This window comes from Bacillus rossius, chromosome 1 (assembly GCF_032445375.1).
Source record: "Bacillus rossius redtenbacheri isolate Brsri chromosome 1, Brsri_v3, whole genome shotgun sequence".
Classification (NCBI taxonomy): Eukaryota; Metazoa; Arthropoda; class Insecta; order Phasmatodea; family Bacillidae; genus Bacillus; species Bacillus rossius.
Window position 1 is genome coordinate 14,978,531 of NC_086330.1, and position 23,630 is coordinate 15,002,160.

The 23,630-nt window shown below is 40.9% G+C and overlaps 1 protein-coding gene across 46 annotated transcripts in view; it reads left to right on the forward strand.

Moving 5' to 3' along the window:
• Positions 1-23,630, forward strand: part of LOC134528633 (tropomyosin) — a 117,603-nt gene that overhangs the window by 41,608 nt on the left and 52,365 nt on the right. For 17 of the 46 annotated variants that reach the window (XM_063362407.1, XM_063362414.1, XM_063362405.1 and 14 more), the window contains exons 2-3: positions 3,967-4,105; positions 7,527-7,652. In XM_063362407.1, coding sequence (XP_063218477.1) covers positions 3,992-4,105; positions 7,527-7,652 — 240 coding nt within the window. In that variant the 5' untranslated portion in view covers positions 3,967-3,991. Of the gene's footprint in view, positions 1-3,966; positions 4,106-7,526; positions 7,653-14,884; positions 15,854-19,813; positions 22,840-23,630 lie in introns of those variants that run through there. The other 29 variants (XM_063362384.1, XM_063362393.1, XM_063362385.1 and 26 more) reach the window with 4 other exon arrangements.

Here is a 23,630-nt window from a genome sequence, read left to right on the forward strand (position 1 = left end):
ATGATATGGAAATTTAGGAATCGCGTCTTGACACGTAGTTCCAATCGAATATTGCGCAATATTCTGCTTTAATATAGCTTATGTGTTACACTTGTTTCGATCTACCAAGGTTAGTATTTTTTTTTTTTTGTTTTGTTTGAAGGTCCTTCACTGAAAGGAAACCAAACACAATAAAAAAAAAGTGTTACGTTAACACGAGTGTCGTAGGCTAAAATGTTGTTTGTGGTACGAAATCTTGAGACACTGCAGTGATTAGCATCAGAACCTTTATCTTAGTCCTTCGACACAGGAGATTAGGGCCACCAATTGGAGTCTCGTAGTGACGTGTGTCACAATGATGAGCTCACTGTTTCGCGAGAACCTTATTGGCTGGGCCGCTCAACGGCTTGCAGAGCTCAGGGTGTTAACGCGCCATTCACAAACCGCTTCAACATTTCTTGAATGTATTTGATTACGAATAGCTAGAGACCGGAAAAATTCGCGAGTTCATTTCGCGATAGGCTAAAATACAAATAGTTATATCTCAGTGCTGCCTCTGCTATTGGCTCACAACTCACCTGAATGACTCTGAGCTAGAGACCGGAAAAATTCGCGGTTTAAATGGCCTTCAGGATAGACTGCACATTCCCCTGTACACGCAGGCAAATAAAGCCTGTTCATTGGCTGCTGACTTGTAAGTCGTCTCAGCTGGTTTGTCTGTGATTCGATCCTTCTTTGGTTGAGGGTTTATAATTGGTTGAAATTCGTAAGCCAATAGAAAAATCATCTAAAAGATATATGTATTTGACTTCTAGCCTATCACCGAATGAATCCGCGAATTTTTCCGGTCTCTACTCTGAGCCAATGAGAAACACCCAACTAAAGCTGTATCGAATCACAGGTTGCTACGTTGGGACGTCTCACAAGACAGCAGCCAATGAGTGGGTGACATTTGACCGAGTGTACGTAGAACTATGGGGATCATCCTACAGGTCATTGAACCCGCGAATTTTTCCGGTCCCTACGAATAGCACTTGTCTATACAAGTTTCGTTTCCTGGATTCGTGTTCACCGTGTATTTATTGGAAATTGAAGGGAAAAAAAAGCCTAAAACAGGTGTTTTCGCCTACGTTCCAGGCTTACGTTCCCGGCTTACGTTTCTAGGTATGAAAAATTCTACACACAGTTTTGTAAATGGCATAGAGAAGCGCTGTAACCAGCAAAAGTGATGATGGTTATTACATGAAGACTCCACGCCAGTTCGGGGCCTGGCGCGTAGAGGCAAAGAGGCTTGTGATGAGCCAGACAGCTCGAAGAATTTTGTACGAAAACCTGGTGGCACTGTAGCGTCAGTCCGTTAGATGGCAAACAGTATTCCCAGTACGAAAATGTATCTGTTTAATACATGTGGTACCAACATCATAACAAACTAAATAAATTTATTTTCTCTTGGGGAAACATTTTTTTTGATCATCGTACAGATTTATGGGCATTATAAACCTCCAGCTCTTAAAGTTTTTAAAAAAAAGTAAATATGTTTGACACCAGATAATATTATATATAATTTAACAATTTATCCAAAAAAAATATTTTGTAGTTACACCTCTTGCCTCCAGGTTGATTTTTCACACTCTCGCCTGGGTTGATAGTACATACGAATATTGTAGGTATGGAGCTGTCCGGTACTAGTCTCTATAGAGTATTTTGTCGCAGTATGTTTTGGCGTAACGTTTAGAGGAATGAATGATACTTGTATCATTCTTGGGTCAAGATCATTGGATCGCGGATAGAATAGCAGAATGGCGCAACTGGCCATAAGTAGAGACCTGAAAAATTCGCGGATTCAATGACCTCTAGGATAGCCTCCATTATCCTCTGCTTTTCCCAAGCAAACACGCGTGTTCATTGGGTGCTAACTTGTGAGGCGTCTCCACTGGGTAGCTTGTGATTCGAGGCTTCTTTGGTCAATCGTCTATGTCATTTGCCCAGAGAGCTCCAGTTAAACTGCGAGCCAATAGCAGAACCAGCAGAATTGTTCACATGTTTGAATTTTAGCCTATCACGAAATGAATCCGCGAATTTTTCCGGTCTCTAGCCATAAGAAATGCGGTATGTATATATAAAAAAGGCGCTGCGGTGCAGAAATGCATAGCCGTCTCACCGGCCTTACCGCTTCCTTGCTTCTGCTGCAAGTTAACTTTCACTGTGCGGGTCGCCGAACCCTTGGAATCCAGCGGCCGTCTCTCTCGTCGTGTACCGTTGACCAGGGACCAGGCGGGGGCTTGGGGGAATGACGTCACGGCGCGCCCCGATACGGCCGCGACGTGCTCGGCGCTCGGGTTCTAATGGGGCCACGTGGCAGGCGTGCAGCCAGCCGGGCGTCTGGACGACCCGACCTCCTGGGGACAGAGGGCGCGCTTCACGGGTCCGCGACCTCCCGGCCGTGGTTGCCTCACGCCCGCTTGTCGCATCGCGCTCACGCGTCCCCGTACATGGTCAACCATGTGTGCCAGACCCCTTGTGCAGTCAGCCGAGCTCCAAAACAGCTGGATCTGCTGGTTTCAATGCGTGGCCCCCTGAACCCAGCCCCGTCTATTTCTAAATGTTTTAACTATCATAATTTTTTTTTGGACGTGATAACTAGAGACCGGAAAAATTCGCGGGTTACAACGACCTCCAGGATAGACTCCACTATCCTCTACACACTCGGGCGAATGCAAACTGTTCATTGGCTGCTGACTTGTGAGTCGTCTCGACTGGGTGGCCTGTGATTCGACACTTCCACGAGTGAGGGTCTCTAATTGACCCTCATTACCCCAGATTAACAGTGGACCAATGGCAGAAGCAGCGCTAAGGTATAATTATTTGAATTGTAGCATTTCACGAAATGAATCCGCGAATTTTTCAGGTCTCTAAGCATTGGTTGACCAATTCTCATTGGCCCAAATGCAACCAAATAAACTGTTACTAAATAGGAAAAACCTTTCAAAGATATAAATATTTGAATTTTAACCTATCGCGTCTTGAATCTGCAAAGTTTCCCGGTCTTAAACGATGACGCGATGACCCCATAAAATTGCTGTTGAAACGTATAATGGTATACAGTCTATACCTGTCTTCAAACAAAAAGGCGAGTTTTGCAGGTCTCACAACCAATGCGATCTTTTACGTGAAGGAAAATACGGGACGTGACTTTACAGTGTAGCAAGCATCGAACCAATTCGTAAACGCGACAGCGTGGACCCTCCCTTCCCCACTCGCAACTATGTTGTCTGTCCCTGGTGTCGGATGCGTGCAGACGTCTTGAGGCCTCGCCCTGTGAGTGCTCGCGGGCCGTCGGCTAGGCGGATCACGCAGTGGCGGGTGTTTCTCATTCCGGTCACGACCGCGTTCCTCTCGTGAGCACACTGCCTCGCGGGCACTGCGGGCGGTGCGCGCGAGTGCAGCGAGCAGAACACGGCCTGTCGGGTCCTCTGGACATCAGCACGTACTTGAAACAACAATTTGCTGTCATTTCAATTTTCTTTACTCGGTTACGTTGACAGCAACTATCCGTAGAATGTTACCAGTAGAGACCTGAAAAATTCGCGGATTCAATGACCTCTATGATAGCCTCCATTATCGTCTGCATTTCTCAAGCAAACACGGGTGTTCATTGGGTGCTAACTTGTGAGGCGTCTCCACTGGATAGCTTGTGATTCGAGGCTTCTTTGGTCAATAGTCTTGTCATTTGCCCAGAGAGATCCAGTTAAACTGCGAGCCAATAGCAGAACCAGCAGAATTGTTCACATGTTTGAATTTTAGCCTATCACGAAATGAATCCGCTAATTCCGGTCTCTAACTATCACCCATTCACAGGACTGTACTATGCGTAGTTGTGAACCAGAAGGTTCGACACACTTTGTCGGTGCCTGATCTGTGTTGTATGTTTTTTTTTTTTAAATTGTGAATACACCTCTGAGCGTGTGTTGCCCCGTGTTGCCGCAGGTAGCGCCAGCAGCCAGCCGCCAACATGGACGCGATCAAGAAGAAGATGCAGGCGATGAAGCTGGAGAAGGACAACGCCATGGACCGCGCCCTTCTCTGCGAGCAGCAAGCCAGGGACGCCAACCTGCGCGCGGAGAAGGTGAGTTGGAGGTCGCAAACCTCCTTGGTCGTTTCTAACCTCCGTGGCCGTAGTGGTGGCCACGCCTGCGTTATTGAAAAGCCTAAGATGTCCATCAAGTTCTGTCCCTGTCCGAACACGCCCGAATATTCACCTTCGGCCAACCTCGGGATTTGTTTTATTTTTGCGCAGGAAAAATGAATTCAAATATTAAAAGTGGTCGGTTAGGTTAGCTACATTAAAACACTATGGACGGTTGGTTAGGTTAGTATAGCTACATTAAAATAAACAGAGAAATATGAATATATATAAATAAACCCGAGGTTGGCCGAAGGTGGATATTCGGGCGAGTTCGGGCAGGGACAGAACTTGATGTACATCTTAGGCTTCCCCTGCGTTATTACATGCTAACCAGGTGTAGCCTTTTTTTGAAGTGAAACTTCTTTGCTGAGGAGGCTACGGTTTTCGAGCGTTACGAAAATTCCGATCGCACGAGGAGAATAGTTAGATTCTTGGTGGGGGGAACCGGAAGAAGAGAGGAATAAGTACGTGACACACTTGCACACTTGCATACTTACACACACTTGCATACTTGCACAATTGCACACTTACATACTTGCATACGTGTACACTTGAACACTTGTACACTTGCACACTTGTACACTTTGCACACTTTGCACACTTGAATACTTACATACTTAAAACTTGCACATTTGCACACTTGCATACGTGTACACTTGCACACTTGCATACATGTACACTTGCATACATGTACACTTGCACACTTGTACACTTGTACACTTGCACACTTGCACACTTGTACACTTGCACACTTGCACACTTGTACACTTGTACACTTGCACACTTGTACACTTGCACACTTGTACACTTGCACACTCGTATACTTTGCACACTTGAATACTTACAACTTGAACTTTTGCACACATGCACACTTGCATACTTGCATAATTGCACACTTGCGCACTTACATACTTGCACATTTGTACACTTGTACTGCACACTTGTACACTTGCACACTTACATACTTAAAACTTGCACTTTTGCATACTTTAATACTTGCATACTTGCGCGATATAATAATTTATTGCTCGCATACTTGCATGTATGTTTTTTTTTTTATCTGTGACCTCAGACAAAGAGAATTATATTTTCTAAACCTAATATTATAATAAGTAAGAAGTTTCAAATTTTTACGCTCATGGACTTCACACACACTTTTTCCTCTTCAGATAATGGTCTGCGCCATGTTCGTTAGACGTGAAAAAAAAAAACATTGGTTGAAGTGCCATTGTGAGAGCAGTTTGAAATAACTGGAAGTGACTGCGTTTAACGCAGAGATTCTCACGCATACTTACTAACCATCAGACGTCATCAAGCACTATTTCTGCAATGTTCTGGGCGTGACAATGTGACGATAGAAAGGTAAAAAAAAAGTGACTTCAAAGACGTCGCAGCATGCGTCTCCTGATAATTCCTAGCTCCATGGTAACCATAACGTTTTCACCATGGAGTTGAGAACTATACCATCGCCATATTGCAACACCCAAAACATTGCCTGAAAACCTCCGAGGATGTTTAATTATAATTTATTTCAACGCAGCCACTTCCATAAAATACAGTCCTATAAAGTTTAAAACTATTTTCACAATGTTTTGAGCTGACCCGCAAACATGACACAGATTATCAGTTGGACAAAAAGTGGCTTCATGCAGTAAGTAGACTGGCTGACTAGACAGTTGTACCAGGTCGTACTTGTACAGAGTTGAAACTATAAAAATCCTCAAAAATAATATACTCTCGTACACTACACTTATCGTGAATGCCCATCGTCCAACAAGAAATACACTGTGTTGCTGCACCCAAAAACACAAAATAGAAATGTAAACAAACTACCGCCATGTTGGTATACGCAATATTTACTGCTACACCATTTTTTTCCTTCTGTTTCTTTGACTCACTTCCTTCGCCCAAAAACATACCTAATACTACACCTGTACATCTCTACTCCGGATATAAGGGATTAGGTGACGCAAAGTGCAGGTTGTACACATAGTAGTAGCTGGTGCAGCACAGTCGTAGTTTTCAACCAATCAGTTGAAAAAGCTCATGCGGGCATATTGTTGTTTGAAACCTTTGGACGTCATTGCAACAACAGCGATTGCTTGATTCTGTCATGCAGTTAAGTGGGATTAGTCTCTGCAGTCTTGTATTTTTCAAGCGTTAAGGCAGACACTCCATGTTTGATTTTTTTTTAATTTCTGCGTCATTATTTTTTATTTAAGGGCTATTTTAACTTGATTTCTCCCTTGCATTTGTTGTTTTTTCCACCAATATTTTCAACACTTAGTGTAATATCCATTAAAATATTTCTGGCAGAAAAACAAATGCAAGGGAGGTATGAAGTTAATATTTTAGAAATAGCTTTCAAGTAAAAGTAATAACGAAAAAAATGAAAAAAAAAAAAAAGATATGTGAGACTGATTTTTAAGCTACAGGTTGCAGTATAGCTTACTTATGCATACTTTGTGGAAGTCAGTGTGAGAACCCATTCGATTAAGTTCGATAAAAAAAGAAGTGAGGTAAAGGTATGAGGTAAATAGAGATGGATAGGTATGAGGTAGATCAGCAGGGGGGATAATGTGGCAGAGGATGAGGTGGGGTTATGTGGCAGAGGAGGAGGTGGAGGTGGATGTAAGTGGAAGATAGAGCAGTAGTTGGAGGTATGTGGTATATCAGCAGGTGGAGGCAAGTGGTACAGCAGGAGGCTGTAAGTGGAACATAGACCAGTAGTTGGAGGTATGTGGTAGATAAGCAGGGGGAGGTGTGTGGTACAGCAGGAGGCTGCAAGTGGAAGATAGACCAGTAGTTGGAGATATGTGGTAGATCAGCAGGGGGAGGTATGTGGCAGAGGATGAAGTGAGGTTATGTGGCAGAGGAGGAGGTGGAGGTGTGTGGTAGTGCAGGAGGCTGTAAGTGGAAGATAGAGCAGTAGTTGGAGGTATGTGGTAGATAAGCAGGGGGAGGTGTGTGGTACAGCAGGAGGCTGTAAGTGGAAGATAGAGCAGTAGTTGGAGACATGTGTTAGATCAGCAGGGGGAGGTATGTGGCAGAGGAGGAGGTGGAGGTGTGTGGTAGAGCAGGTGGATGTAAGTGGAAGATAGACCAGTAGTTGGAGATATGTGGTAGATCAGCAGGGGGAGGTATGTGGCAGAGGATGAAGTGAGGTTATGTGGCAGAGGAGGAGGTGGAGGTGTGTGGTAGTGCAGGAGGCTGTAAGTGGAAGATAGAGCAGTAGTTGGAGGTATGTGGTAGATCAGCAGGGGGAGGTATGTGGTAGATCAGCAGGCGGAGGTATGTGGTAGAAGAGCAGGTAGAGGAGGGTGTGGACGCGCCAGACCACGGCCGTATTGCGTGCTCGCAGGCCGAGGAGGAGGCCCGCTCCCTGCAGAAGAAGATCCAGACCATCGAGAACGAGCTGGACCAGACCCAGGAGCAGTTGGGGCAGGTCAACGCCAAGTTGGAGGAGAAGGACAAGGCCCTTCAGCTGGTGAGTGGCGACACTCTTACCCCCTCCCAACCCACAAGCTTTTACAGTCCGTCACCGTCATCTCACGTCCGGCAGTCTCAAGGCCCTTTCTCTACCAGCACCTTCTGATTGAGTTGCTTAAATTTCAGTTGGGTGGCTTCAGTTATCAATTTTTTTTTAAATATATAATGGTGGTTTTTAAAATATCTTGTATTTTTTAACGTAATCAGCCAATCAGAATCGCGCCCCAGCGAAAATGGAAATGGCACGACGTTTCCATCTCAACGAGTTTTTAAAATGGCGAAGGACACTTGGGAGAATTAAAGAGGTTGTAAATGTAAAAAAAACGAGCATGTAAGTTGAACGTCGTCTGTAAAGTAATTCATCTTGAAAAAGTATAAGATGTATCTATAACGTTTAAAAATTGCAAAATATTATTTGCTCTTTTTTTTTTTTTACTATGCAACGAGTATTACTGTGATTTAAAATAACAAATATTTGAAAGTCAATAAATGTGAAAATATTATAACAAAATTCAAATATATACAGCACTATGATTCATTATTATGTTTTTACTTTAAGATCAAAGTGAAAAGTACTAATTAGCTCAAGCCAATCATAAACTTTGACAGTTGTGACAGTATTAAAAAAATTGTTTGGATTGATATGTCCAACTTTATTTGAATGGAGGGAATCCGAAAGGTGTATTTCGCCCACCATTATCCCTCCAACTCTGTTGTCAAATATAGTTGGAGACGAAACTTTTGACAGCGTGACGAAAGTTCAAGCCCCATCAGTGTGTTTCATTGGTTCATTGGGGTCGACATCGAGGTCAGAGCCTTTTCATCCTGTGGACTGGTCTGCACATGGTTGGGCCAAACTGCTTCATTGTGCCGTTCAGCAAGAGATATATGGGTCAATTAGCAGAGTAAAACTGGCATAGATGTACGAGGGTCATTCAAATACGAACCGGAATATTATTATGTATACAATTTTTATTGTTGAGTTACGTAAATAAAAAGCCTTAGTTTTCTACATAGTTTTCTTCAGCAGAAGTACACATTCTCCATCGTTTAGGAAGATTTTTTGATCCCTTCATGAAAAATAAGATTGTTACCCCAGAAGTCAATTGCGCACGTACTGTTCGACCGAAGCGTCGTCTTCAAGTGTTTCCCCCTCCTAGTGCCTCCTTCAGTGGACCAAACATACGGTGGTCACGTGGGGACGAGTCTGGACTGCATGGTGGGTGGTCAAGAGGTCGCCGGACGCCGTTAATGGCTTTGGCATTCCACTGCATCACGACCATTTCGAGACTTCCGGACCCATCGTAGGTACATTTGGGTATTACTCAGAGCAGCATCACAGAACTGTGCTTGGTGTCTTTTCACGATTTCACTCGATTTCACACCTTCATTGGCGAGAAGAAGGAATGATAACTTGTTGCGCAACTGACGCTGCTGCTATCACAGCGACACTACATTACGGACGAGAGTGTGAGGGACGTATGCCTGGCCATCCCCTCTACAATCTCCCGCAACCGATTACCCGCTCACGTCACTACTTGAGTCGAGTAAACACTAAATTCCTGTTAATATTTGAATTACCCTCGTATTTCAAGTCTCAGTGGTGGATACAGGAATTTTATTTGGGGGGCGGGGGTTAAAAAAAAAAATTAAAATTTGAAAATTTGTATGAGAAAAAAACCCTTACAATTACTATTGCCACTAACGCACTGAAATATGGGCCCATAGAAATAGCCAGAAATTGCTGGTTTTGTAACACAGCTCGGCTTGCCCCATTCAAAATAACATACTGCCCGGGATATTTTGCAAATTTTTCCCCTTACTTCTTTGCCGGGAGGGATTGAGGAGTGGGGATATATCATCCCCTCCCTTGCTACCGTCACTGTCAAGTCTGCATTTCTGCCAATTTAATACATTCGTATGTTCTGAATTAAAAATTAAAAAACGGTGGATTCAGCGACATAGGATGGATTCAAAAGTGTTATGTTTATTTGTGAAAATTTACGTTTTCTACGAATGTTGGATGTTTTTCAATGCTGGCATTTTGGTAGATTAAAAATGACCTTTTTTTTACCCGCAACTATAAAACTTTTTTTGGTGGAATTTATCATCCCTCGAAGGTGTATTATGAATAGTTGGTTAGAACGCAAACAATTTAAAAATGGTTTTACAGTTGTTCTTTGTTATAAAGTATCGATGATATTAAAATATATGGGCTCAGCTGTTATAACGAACTATATTTTCATTGTTGACAGTCAAAACCAAACTTTATGAGTAAAAATACTGAAATGTATGATGACAACCTTCTGGAAATGTGGGCAGTAATAATTATTCTGTACAGCATAAAAAAAATGTTCCGTGTTTTTATTTGTCTCTTTGTGCTGACAAACAAGTTAAATAAAATTACGCATATCCAGGGGCGAGCCAGCTAGTGGAGAAGGGGCGCCGAAATACAATCTGTACAAAATGTTACTCTGAGGAGTCGCCTTGTTTGGGTAAAGGGGGGGGGGGGGGGGGTGGAGTGTGCGGGGGGGAGGCTCGATGACGTAGAAGCTCTTCGCGAAGCTGACATCGATGAAGAGAGGTCCCGCCGCCCCGACAGCTGCTCAGCTGTTCGGGTGTCGGCGGGGTCAAGCTGGCGACGAACCAATAACAAGCCTCGTCGCAGCTGGGATCGTGTTGTCTTTCTGACACGTAGCGTCTTGGTCCTCGGTTCACGGCATTCGGTAGGAGTGATTCCGTGAGTGGGATAGATATCGCGCGGAACGGAAATCTGTAACCCACGGTGCTGCCATCTGTGGCGGATGGCACGAATCAAAGTTCACAAAGCCAAAGGGAAACTATGGTACTGACTCTTGAATGAATTTTAACACTATGGGCAATATTAGAAAAAAAATCCTTGTCGAGAATCAGGTCCAAAACCGGGGTTTAGTATTTTTTTCATGTTTATTCACTTTTATCGGAGCCATTTCATTATTTAGTAAAACATTATTATTAAATAAGTCGACGTAGCTGCTCCGGCAGCGAATTCTAGCGGCGGGTGCGGAAACTACGTGTGATTTGCGTCAAGTAATGTAGTTGAAAACACAATTTGCGTATCGTTATCACGCTCGGCATTTTTTTTTTAAAGAATTCTACGTTAAATTTCGTGTTTTGAGTTTCGTATTGCAAGTGTATTTGCAATATGAGAACACATTAATTAGCTCGTTACCTAGGTTAGATGTTACACATCTGCGAGTACTGAAAGACATCGCATACATTTTTTTCTAACCTAACTAAAACTTTGTGTAGTTGTTAGGGAAGGGGTCAGGATTAGGGAAGACTCTAAGCGCTGGGTGCTCACAGAATGAGGCACACGACACGTCACGACGCGACGCGACGCGACGCGACATTTTGTCTGATAGTAGTTGACTTCCATGCACCGCACGGCGCCACAAAACTGCTGCCACCAGACACGAGGCGACAACAATGAATGACTGCTCCAACTTCTTCGCGAGCAGACCGTCTGGTGGCTTCAGTGTCCTGAGCATGCGCGAGTATAAAAGAATTTGTCACGAAGCCATGCCGTAGTGTATTTATTTATAAATGACTAGTTAAAGACTGTTTTTAATGTTACTTTAATTAGAGCGAATACTCACTAGTAAATTATTTAATTCATATTTCCTTAGTATATAGCTGGACGCATATCGATTAATATATTCAGTACAGGAAAGACTTGTTTTATAGAATACACACATCTTTGAATGAGTATCACGACATCAATTTGATTTCAAGAGTGTAGGAATAAATAACGTAACAAAAATACTGTGTTAAATATTCCGACAGTTTAATGTATAATCATTTTAATTCATATAAAAGTATTATTTTCAAATACCAAACAATACACAGTAAATCAATAGACATGTAAGTGTAATAATTACAATTCAGCAGTCAAGGCAGTGTACCAGGTGTAGCGGTGTTGAAGTTGTAGTTACACCCCTCCCCTCGTCATGAACGCCAGTAGAAAGATATTGTTGTGGTAACCCAAGTGCTGCTTCCGGTAACAAGAACCCAGACTGTCCGCTTGCAAGCCCCGTGGGAGAGCGAGCGACCCACGCTAAACAAGAGACCGCGCTATCTCTCGTTGCGCCAGCGTGGGTGAATTCCTTTCCGGGAGTATTTACGTGCAAGTTCAGTGACTCGGAGCAGTGTTGCCAAACGTACACGAATCCGGGTACACGTACCCAAATCAACGTGCCTGTACCCTGGTACGCAAACGTATCCGTAATTGTGGGGGGGGGGGGGGGGGGGGGGTTAAATGAACAGTCAAAAAATATTTAACAATATTCACTTGGAATGGAATACCAATTAGGGTGCAAATCAGTCTTTGCTCTGACCGTAACTGCCTCGACTACGCTATATTCCTAAGAACCTCCGGAGAACCACAGGATAAAATTGCAGCTAGTATCAAGTAAACAATAGGGTGGCGACATGTTCAGGTATATAATCTCAATGAAAACAGTCTCGGCTACACTATCAAAGCACAACACAAATTTAAAGTTAATATTTACAATAATTATACACCAAACATTAACATGAAAATACAAATTTTCACACGTGTTTGGAATAGCAGTAATCAACATTTATATTATCCCCCCCCCCCCCAAAAAAAAAAAAACATCCAACGACGCTTTTTTAAAATCCTACGCGCTCGTAGCAGTAGAACCAATATTGCATTTAAACTATAAAATTTCATGTTTTCAACGCTATTATGGGATTTAACAGAACGGTGTATATTATAATTGTATTAAATAAGACAATTTTTTTTTTGTTTTCATACTTTTATTTTTTGTGTATCTACCTGCATGACACCCGAATAGAGGACTTCTTGCACCCGAAAGTATCCGAATGTAGAGGTGAGTGTACCCGCATTGTGTGTACTTTGGCTGGCAACACTGACCCCGAGTCAAGTCTTCTCAGTTTTCTGTTGCCTCGCGTTGTTAGGCCGTCACCGGGAGTCAGTGGCGACCCTAGTATTTGCGGGGACCCTGGGCCGTTTACTTATGTGGGGACCTATTATACTTCGGCAAGTGCCTTATCGGGCAGCCTGGGGCTGTGGAACAAAGACTGAGTCGTAACACCTGTTGACTGGAATGATCGGTATTCGCTAATTCTTCTGTTAAAGATTTTTCGTTGGCCCAGAGTCCTTCAGATAAACTGTGGCCCAATCACTGAAGCAAAATAATGTCAAAAGTATTTGGACTCTATCCTGTCGCGAAATGAATCCGCGAATTTTACAGGTCTCTACCAATCACAGCACAGCTCTCTCCTACCCCTCGCAACGAGGCTTTTTTTCCGACAGAGATTACAACTAGAAAAAAAAAATTCACGAAGTCTGGTGACATCATTTTTAACCAATCACAAAAATACCGCGGAAAAAAAATATCCGCCCATCATGGCGCATGGCAACAGAACTTCCTCTAACTCCAGAGTTCTTTCTCACGGTTACTGACTGAACTTTCTGACTCTCTCATTCGTACTCAACCGGCCTACTGTTGCATCAGCTCGTTCAAACAAAGAATCATTGCAAAAAAAATTACAAAAGAAAATTACGTTAACGCTCGTTTATGAAGAAAAAAAAGCCATCGTTAAAAAAATCTTTAAAGCACACAAAAATGTAATTATATAAATTTGTAAAAACAACGCCTAGGGGAGGGATTATTTAATATAAAGTAAGCAAATTGTTAGAAGCATGAAACAATGTCAATTACGATCATGAAACATATGGCAAACACAGGAATACTTCTAAAAAAGGAATAAAAAGCTGTTGTTTAAATCACACCAGGAAACAAACCATAGTACTGAATATGAGAAAACATAATAAATCGTTAATATTAAACCATTTAACAAGTGGGAAGGGCGGTAACCTGTGTCGTTACAAGCGACAGAAGACGGCATTACGCTTTCTCTCGGCATCCTGTGGTGTCTGATTCTGTTTTCTGTGTGCGCCCAGTCTGGGTCAGGGATGACAAACAAAAAAAAAAAGGGGGGGGGGGACGAATTTGGGAGAGAGGAGAAGTGGAAAAGGTTTTTTTGTATGTGAATCTCACCGATTTAGTTTTTTTTAGCGAAATAAAAGAGGTCCTTGTTTAATTCACTAACGAGTTGTAATTAATTCCCTTCCCGTCATAATTTTTTTTAAAAATTTTAACTGCATTAGACAAATAAGTTTTTGTGAACTTTTTAAAAAAATATCCAGTTAAGTTAATGTATAAAGTTTTTCACGATTTCAATGTTCGATATTTTCACACATTTTTACTGATTGGTCACATTTTAAAGTGACTCTCAAAATTTAAAACAAGATTTTCTGGTGACACACATTAAGCTCTTTTAAGTGGGTTGGTTGTATTTGACGTAGCTTTTTTTCCCCCTGAAATATTATCGTTTTTATAAAGTAAGGTATTGAAAAATTGGAAAAACACAAATTGTGAAGCACTCCTATACGAAGGATTTTTCTTTTTTTCTTTTTTCTTTAAAAAAAAAACAAACCTTTTTGTTGCATTTGAACTATACAATTGTTTTTCAGAGTTTTCCCATAAAGAACCGATATATTCTGTATGTGTAATATATATAATATTCGAAGCGGCTGAGGCATTGATTGAAAAAAATGCGTAACTATCCTTTGTTCCAAATATTATTATATAATATGTATGTTACTCTGGTACCGTCAGTTAAAAATTAAATCGGGGAAAGAGAGGGAATGAAGAGGTTTGCACCTGCCCCAGGATCTGATCCTGGTAGAATAGATCTAAATAGTTTTCACGCCCGACTGTAAATTTATGGATACTACATTATGTGTGCACGCCAACTAAGAATAGTGATAAGTTTATGTGTACAAATTGTACATTTTCTATTAGACACTAGTTTTGTACTATTCAAACTCAAAATAGGTACAACGAAAGTAAAATTTGAATTAAAGGAAAAAGAAAAAGCCAACCGCGAAATATTTGCGAAGCGTGCTGGATGCAGTCTCACTGGGAAATTTCCTCAGGCAACGCTCGAAGAAGTGTGCGAGATTGTGGCAGCAGAGAGACGCGCGCGTTGGATGTAATCCAAGACCGTCTAATTCTGTTCGCAACTGCTACTTGGTGGTAAAATTAGCCCCCGGTTTACTGGGGCTCATGTCCAAATATGGATCAGGCATGTGGGTTAGGGGGGGGGGAGGGGCTGTAGGGGAGTGATGCTCCGTTCATCCCTGACGCGATCACCGCGGGATGTGGGTTGACCGGAGGGGTAAACCGATTAGTCATTAAACAGTCTTTTATACTCTGGATAAATCATTGCCCCATGCAGTTCTCTCTGGAAGAGTTGCACGGAACATTAGGGTGTCCCGCGCCTACCATGATCAGCACGCAGGCGCGCGTGCGCAAAAGCGCCAGCGTCTCGCAACCGTCTTCTAAAACGAATACGAAAAGCTGCCAGCGGGCGGATGGAGGCAGTTCGAAGAGCGTCCGCGGGAGCGCGCCACCGACCGCGCACCGCGCAGCACGTAGTTCGCGCGGCCGCCGCGCTGGAGCGCGGAAGCCTCCGTCTCCGGGACACGCACTTCAAGATGGCAGGCGCGACGTGCTGACGGCGGGGTCGCGGATTATGGCCGACGACAACACGGGGCAGCGAGGACAACATGTAGCAGGGAAAACGCGTCGCGGCGATGTCGGCCAGAAGGAAGTTCCGTCCGGCGCGCAGAAACAGCTGACGACGGCGCCATCGACCGTGCTCCCGATATGCAACAGCAGAGCCGTCGTGGAGAGAAGCCGTGCGAGACGTAAGAAGCTGTCAGCAGAACAGAAAAGTGTCGACAGTGCAAGTGCGTGCAAAACGACCGCGGACAGTGCCGGCGTGCCTTCGGAACCCGTGTTCGCGAGTGAGAGTTTCGTTCCTACCGCGGAGAGATCTGCGGGCGATGGCAGCAGCCAGAGCGACCAGGAGGACTCAGTGGGACACGACCCAGATCCGGAGGACGAAGAGCTCTCGAAGCTGCGATGCCCGAGCGAGAGGACAGAAGTCATCGCGGAGCGCGAGTCGCGTAGAAGACAGCGGAAATGCGCCGATTACCCGGGTTTCGCGTTCGGTAATTCGATTTTCGGTTCGGACACGCTCATGAAGTTCAACATCATACGAAACGAACTTCAGAACATAAAGAACTCTCAACTCAAAAGGGTTAGTATCAATGTTTCACCATGCAATGTAAACACGCCATCAGCTGTTCGCGACTGCGCAGTGCATGTTTCCTGCCAACTTTCTCCTCCTACAGACTGTTGCGTCAGCTGTCACGTGTTAATATGGAGGCGGCGCTTCATGACGTCACGACTAGTTTCGTGCTACCAGTGTTAAAACCGTTAAATACTTATTTTTAATACATTACCCACTTATGATTAATACGGCATGTACACACACAATTTCAAGAATAGCGCATGAAGTGTCTTTTTTTATTTCATATACGGCGATATCTGCGCCAGCTGAGTCGTTCTACATCAGCCATGTTTTTTTGTTGCATGCTGTGTGTGAATGAAAGTGGCTTACAGATCGTCACGTGCAACATATTATTAAGATACTCTCTCAATTATAACCCAAGTATAAATAAGATTATAGCAAATTGTTACTTAATACCCACACACTGTTAAACTTCCGGTCTTAGGAGATTGTTAGCTAATTAAAGTTTTTCTGATTGTTGGGGAATAATGGGTACATATTTATTTTAATGGCTTAAAAGCGGTGGTGTCAATTGTTAAAAGTTAAACGGTTTCATTTAAGTTAGTTATTTTGATACTTAAAGTTAAATTTTTTTTAGTGTATTTAAGCGTGGCAGCGCTTACAGTAGGATCCTTCGTTGAAGTAATGTAATTTTTTTTTTCTATATTTGTGTTGAACTAATTACGGCAATTTTGCGCTAATCCGTTCTCTGATTTCTGTTTTCGAGCTAGATACTGACAATGACAGTAGGCTTAATTTTAATGTTTCTTTTGCAATTAAACTTAAATGTTTATTAACGCCTTTAAAAGCCATTCGGTTAAATGTGAATTGGTTTTCTTCTGTCAACCGTACACAAAAGTGCCGGTGCTATACGTAATAAGAGTAACACGTTTCTCACAAAATCTGATCATAGATAGCGAATTTCTGATGTACACCATAATATGTCGTAAGCATTTTAATATTGTTACATAAATTTAATTCTCATAATTATCAACCATGTTAAAATACTTATTGTATCTATCTGTTCAAGTTTTGTTGGTAAGGGGAGGGGGTGGAGAAGTGTAACAAAATTATTATGCGAGTATTAACAGTAATTGATACACGCAGACGATATCAAGTAATATAAATGTGAAAAGGGCTTTTAATAGAAAATTATTGGTAGAAACACTAGAACACTTACAGTTAATGTAAAACAATAGCCAGTAATGGAATGGTGAGTATAAAATTGGCTCAAGTGTCTCTTTGTGCAAACGTTCTTGTCTCGTGACGTCATGTACCGTATTAAGCTCCAGCGCTATCAGCAGCACAGATTTCGGCCATCTTGTCCGTAATGGGTCTTCTTTCACCAGCTGAAGGGAGGAGATGTAGTCTTTGCTAATGCCAATGCCGGCAGATCACTTTGAATCATAATGACTACGACACCATTTGTCAACATTCATTACATCGTGTAATACAAACGTTTGGATGGTATTGGGTTATGTGGAAGGAGTGTTCGTCCCCAAGCATCATTTAACTTCTGGATGGGATTTCAAACTTGTCAGCGTGATAATTTAGAATGTTCCACAATTTGTGTAATCTGTATGTATATTGATTATTAATCCCTTGCCGGGTACATTTTTGCGAGCAAGATACACTCTGCTCAAGTTAAGGTGTGTCCTTTTTTTTACAGGTGCTTCAGGCAGCATTATATAATTATTACATTATATAATTATTACAAATAATTATTAATACATAATTAGCTAGTCTGGATGAACAAAATGTTAAGCTGTCAAAAGTCCCACTACTGTTCGCAGAAGCATCTATTATAAAAAAAAGTGACAACCTTTTCTTGCGAACAGTGTGTACCGCAGGCATGCTTGCTCTGACGTGAGTACCCTCACTTAAGTGGCAACATCCGCCACGTTTTCCATTTGCGAACCGCGTGACTAAGGGTATGTTCCTGATGCTGAGTTAGGTCGGAACTTATTGTCGGTCACGTGTGCTCGCGTCTTGTGACGGATCCGTGTGGTAGTCCTGGTCCAGGGAAATTTGTATACTTGTAATTTAAAATGAAAACTTTTTTGACGTGACAACGTCTAATAAATCGACGAACGCCAGCTGCACGCACGAAAAAGTGTCCCGTTACGCACATTGTCCCGTTACGCAGTGTCCCGTTACGCTCATTGTACGCTTGCGCCGCATCTATCTCTCTTCCACTCGATTGGAACAACCATCGATTTGACTTTTTCGAGGCACATTAAACTTGAAACACTCCCATTCGTTTCCTACTTTTCCTATCATCGTCCTATCCTTAACAGAATATCACAGATTGGAAGAAGTTAAATAGCAAACATGTATAAAATTTATAGTTAAAATAATCTCTTCGTTAAAGTAATAAACATATTTGAATTAATGAGTGCAAATAAAAGTAAATTTATCAATTAAATTGTAGGTTTCATTTCACTCCTTTGTATGCATACAAAATAGTGATAATTCAATAAAAAGATTCAATTTTATTCATAAAAGTATGCAATCATTTCATCAATGTTTTGTTATGATGTTGTCACGTTAAACTATCGTCCGTAAACCGACTTTACAGACAACCATTTTTTAAAATAAAAATATTCACTTAGTATTCAAATATATTGTTTTTCCAATAAAAAAAAACATATTCAAAGTCTGAGCTAGGCTTCTCTCCGATATTTCCCGTTCTTTTTACACTCCTGCAATGAACTGAAGCCAGACAAAAAATTATTATTTTACAAGTTTTAGGACGTGCGACGCATCTTGTATCATAAATATTCCTAAATACTTTAATATTACTTAAAATTAAAATAACTAGTGAGAAAATGCGTGTTGCTTTAAAAAAAAAACACACACACACACGCTGAAAGTCTGCATGTTTATTTTCATCTTGATTGAAAGCTCCTGATTGTATGATGTTATTTATACATACTAGTAAAGACCCCATTTTTTTCCACTCACACTTCACCTTTTTACACATTACTTTTTGAAGTGATTACCTATTTAGTGGTAAAATAGAGTATGAGTGGATTATTAGTAATTAATTGCCATCCTTTCTACAGTAAAATAAAAAAAAAATCTGAGTTTTATTGACCCTGCCATTTATTTTAAACATTTAATACTCTGTGTCAAAAGTAATAATTGTCATCAGTTTTTTAATGGCAATATTTTAAAATACAATTCGTAGTAAAATTTGAATTTTTGCCAAAATCACACCAAAGCTAGAAATATGCAATATATTATAGTGACTGAAAACTTTACTGACAGTAAAACTATATATTAAATTTTCTGATGTAATTTTTTTGTAACATTTAATCAAGTGATTTTGTTTTTGGGACTGAAATGACTTTTTGATCCAGTAGAAAGCTAAAACATTGGCTAATTTTAACAAATGTTTAGGCACTAGCCTTTGATTGGTACACCTGGGCCTGCTTGTGTTAGTGAGACGGGAAGCCTCTTTTCACAGACGAGAGAGCCAAACGCCCGATCGTGCATCTTCGGTTTTTTTTGTTCATGGTAAATAAATATGGCGGTGTTGATAAAAGGAAAGACCATAAACAAGGCAACGGTATTTATTTGTACGCCGCCATATTTTTCGTTTGCCGTGTGTCAGTGAATGTTTATTTTGGACAACATGATAACTAATGGTCAATTATGTTAGGTTAGCTACATTATAAATACTTTAAAACATTGTGGACGGTTGATTTGGTTAGGATAGCTACATTAAAGATACTGTGAAATCATGTAAACGGTTTCCTAGCGCTGGATAGCTACATATTAAAAAGTTATTTGCTAAGCAACCATAAAATGATTTTACAGTATTTTTAATGTAGCTATACTTAACCTAATATAACCAACCATCCACAATGTTTTAAAGTATTTATAATGTAACTAACCTAACATACCGCACAATTTAATGCCCCACTGGTTTATACAATGAGATAGAACGGCGTATGACGTATGAGAGCTACATCCCAAATAAATACACCTGTTGTGGTACAGAAATAAAAAAAGCGAGCATGAACTTCGGGGAACTTCGGGCGTGGCTCTCTCGTCTGTGAAATGAAGGCTTCCCTAGTGAGACCGGATGGTCGGAAACAAAACCCTTTAGCGTAATCTTAATGCTTTTCGTAAACAGACACCACTCTGATATCTTGATCAGTTTTTAAATTGCGTGGTTTCTTATGTATACCATATATGTGCCCATTTATATGGGAGACTTAAGGTACAGTAGTAACCAATATTGTCGACTTGCAGAAGAAAATATAACTAATTGAATAAGTTGTTGAGTTCGAGAGTCGTTTGAAAATTTTGTCTCATACTCATGACCAGAGAAATCTAAAAGTAATTGTACAACTTAGTCTAATATGGGATAACGTTCGTTCAGTGGTTAGCCAAACCGAGCTCAACTATGGCAGGGCCTAAAACGGATTTTTTTTTTCACTAGGATATATGGCGGACGTTGCCGGGAAATTGTGGGTTTTCTCAGGATACTCCCATTTTCTCCTTCAGTGTTCCATTCTCAAATGATCACACATCATCACCTCAATGTCGACAACATAAGCGTTTATTGAGACATTAATTTATGTAATGCAATTCAATTCTATTGTATACAATTAAATTATTTTGTAAAATTAAAGGCCTATACTTTTTTTTTTAAGGTGGACGTACCCTTATGTTGTACTAATTTATCAGTTTAACTTTTTTTTTTCCCGAAATGATTGAAATATACATGTATATCCTCTGTATATAATTGGATGACAAATTAACTGATGTACAAGACACGAGTTTTTTACTAACAAATTTAGATACAAATGTGTGATGTACTAATTGTGGTAGCCTAAATTATTAGTAATTGAAAATGATTAAATGATTCTCAAAATTCAAGGGCGTACGCAGTTTGGGTAATGAGGGGCACTAAAAAAATGCTTTTTAAAGCAAAAATAGGGCCAAATGTTTCTATATCCCCCCCCCCCCCTTCCCAACGTAATGAAATTATGGGAACTATTGCAAATTGAGTGTTGTTTAATTTATCTTTGTGAATTGTGTTAAGTTTTGACCGAAATGCAAGACGAAAAAACTACAATAGTAATCATATTTCAAATACATTGAATAGCGCTGAATACTTAGTGTTCAAAAAGTCTCGTGGACAGTCGGTCCAAAAATTGTAAAAATCGTGCAAAAATCAAAGATATTGGAAGAGTCCAGATGGAGCATTGTAAAAGTGAGGCCAAAATAAATCAGACCATTGTCAGGAAACGACCTGCCATTTCATCCACCCAATATGGTGGTCATTAGATCCACTAAATGCTCTTATAAAGAAAACGAACTGATCTTTACAATATGGTGTAACAGCTGTATGCTAGTACCCTCCTGGTATAACATCCCGACGCTTATAATTCAGTCATAATCATGTGACAAAAAGTGATTCATGTTAATATCGCTGGCAATCATAAAATTTAATTTATCTGCTGTAGTCGGCCTATTAATTTTTTTATGCTGTCTTGCGCGTTATCTAATGAAGGGTTTCGCAATCACTTGTGACCGAAAAATTAATTGTCATCTTAAACTATCATATTGGTTTTTATAAATTTTAGCTATAGTTGTGACGTTAAGGGCGGGGAGGCAGTACATACACGCAAAACGGGACTCTTTGTCATAAATATGCCTTTGTGAGGATACTAGGTTAAAAACGAAATCTTGTATAGCAGCTTCCAGCGGCGGCCATGACTAAACGTGTGCGTGTTATTCCCTCTAAATGCATATGCTTGTATGTATTAGCATTGTTAATGCTCTTTACAGGTTGCATTATTCATGCATATGCATTGCACGGAGCGGCTCAGTTATGATAAACCAGAGATTGTCCCAGTTGCCTCCTAAAGGAGACGGAAAGTTGGCTCGCCGCTTGGAGCTCCAAGAAAGTCTCTGGTTAGCGATTCATGACCTTAAAAGGAGAAGAAGCATTGAGTGACGTCAGTTTGCAAAACTCTGGGTCGTTTCGTCGAATTTCTTTCTTGTTTCAAACATCGCAGCTGTTCATTTTAACCCAATGTTTTTTTTTTTTGCCTCTACACACTCATTGTTAAAATAATCAAATTCGTTGTTAAGTCTTAAAAAAAATATTACATAATCAGGGGGTCAATGACGTTTCCTTCCATAAATACAAAAGTTAAACAGTATTAATAAAAAAACAAGTGAAATTGATTGAGTCATGTTACGTACTGTAACATTATGCCACTTCATAATCACTGTAGTTTTAATTATGTACTTAATACTAGACATGAATTTCAAACACAAATATTTTACCTGTAATTCTAAATATCGGTGTACCGTATCGTGATGTTTCTTTAAAAAAATATCACTCTTTTTGGTAAAGTTTTAAAACGTTCGATTGTTTTTTTGAACCGACACTTAGCTTGCCCGCGTAAAATATCCGGTAATACGTGGACGAGATCAGCGACTGCGCCGAATATAGTTGTTACATAAACATTAGAATATTGTGTTATTAACTGAATTACTTTTTTTAACGCCATGTGTGCAGAGAACGAATTTCGTAACGCGTGTGCAGCAACGCAGTGCCTTGAAACGTGAAAGTGGACACATCACTTGACAGCTGGCTCGTGGTCGTGCGCGCGCATGAATACAGGCGCGCTGCAGTCGCCAGAGTGGGCTGGGTAGTTGGAGAGTGCGCCACCATCTTGCGTGCCTGGTGCGGCCGTCCAGTTCACAGCGGGGCACGGTGGTCGTTGGGTTTTCGGTACTTCGTGACAGTTTTTAGTGACGTGAGAGGAACACATTTTCTCAAAATGACGACGAATATGCAGCAAGGCACCCTCCTGGATGTTCTGAAGAAGAAGATGAGGCAGACGAAGGAAGAAATGGAGAAATACAAGGATGAGTGCGAGGAGTACCACAAAAGGTTACAGGTTGAAATAATGCGCCGGGAAGAAGTAAGTAGTATTTATTGGAATTGTATAATTTTTTCATAGCAACTGTGCAGTGTTTCGTTGAATATACATATGATAGTCGTCGATGTTAGCAACACATGTTTGTCAGTTCAAAAAAAAATGAAAGAAGCCAGCCATTCGGGCTATTCACCTCTTCATCGATTCGCGTAGTGGTTTAGGTTTCGTGGCACTGGGAAGTATCAATTTATGAAGTAGCATTACCGAATATTACATCTGAATTAGTCCCCCCCCCCCTTTAAAAATTATTTGTACTAAAGTGATGCGAATTGCTGTTTCCTCACGTTGTATTTATAATGTAGGTCACGTTTGAAACATTCCGATGGTGTTTTGGTTTATCTCCAGTCGGATATAAATATGTGTAATTAAATAACGTAACTATTGCATTTTATTATTTGATTTATTTTGTACAATTTGCGTGAAAAAACCTATTTTTTAAAACGGTCTGTAAAAAATTTAGTTTCACGACTTGAATATTGTTCGTCTATTAAATTATTTTCAGTATTTTATTTATCAGCGTGGTAGTTTTATCTAATTAGTCATGAGCCTAGAACAATTTTTTATTTTATTATTGAAGGATGTGGTGAAACTGTTCACGAATTATTTTTTGCTTTTGAGCGTTGTGCCTAATCACGAATTAGTAATTTCAGGGCGTTTTACTGTCACTTGCCCACGATATGAGAGCAAACACAGATTAGATAAGGAAGTACGTAATCTCATGGTATAGCATCATAGCAGGTGCAGAACGGTTGAACTTGGTGAACATTCATAGTGAA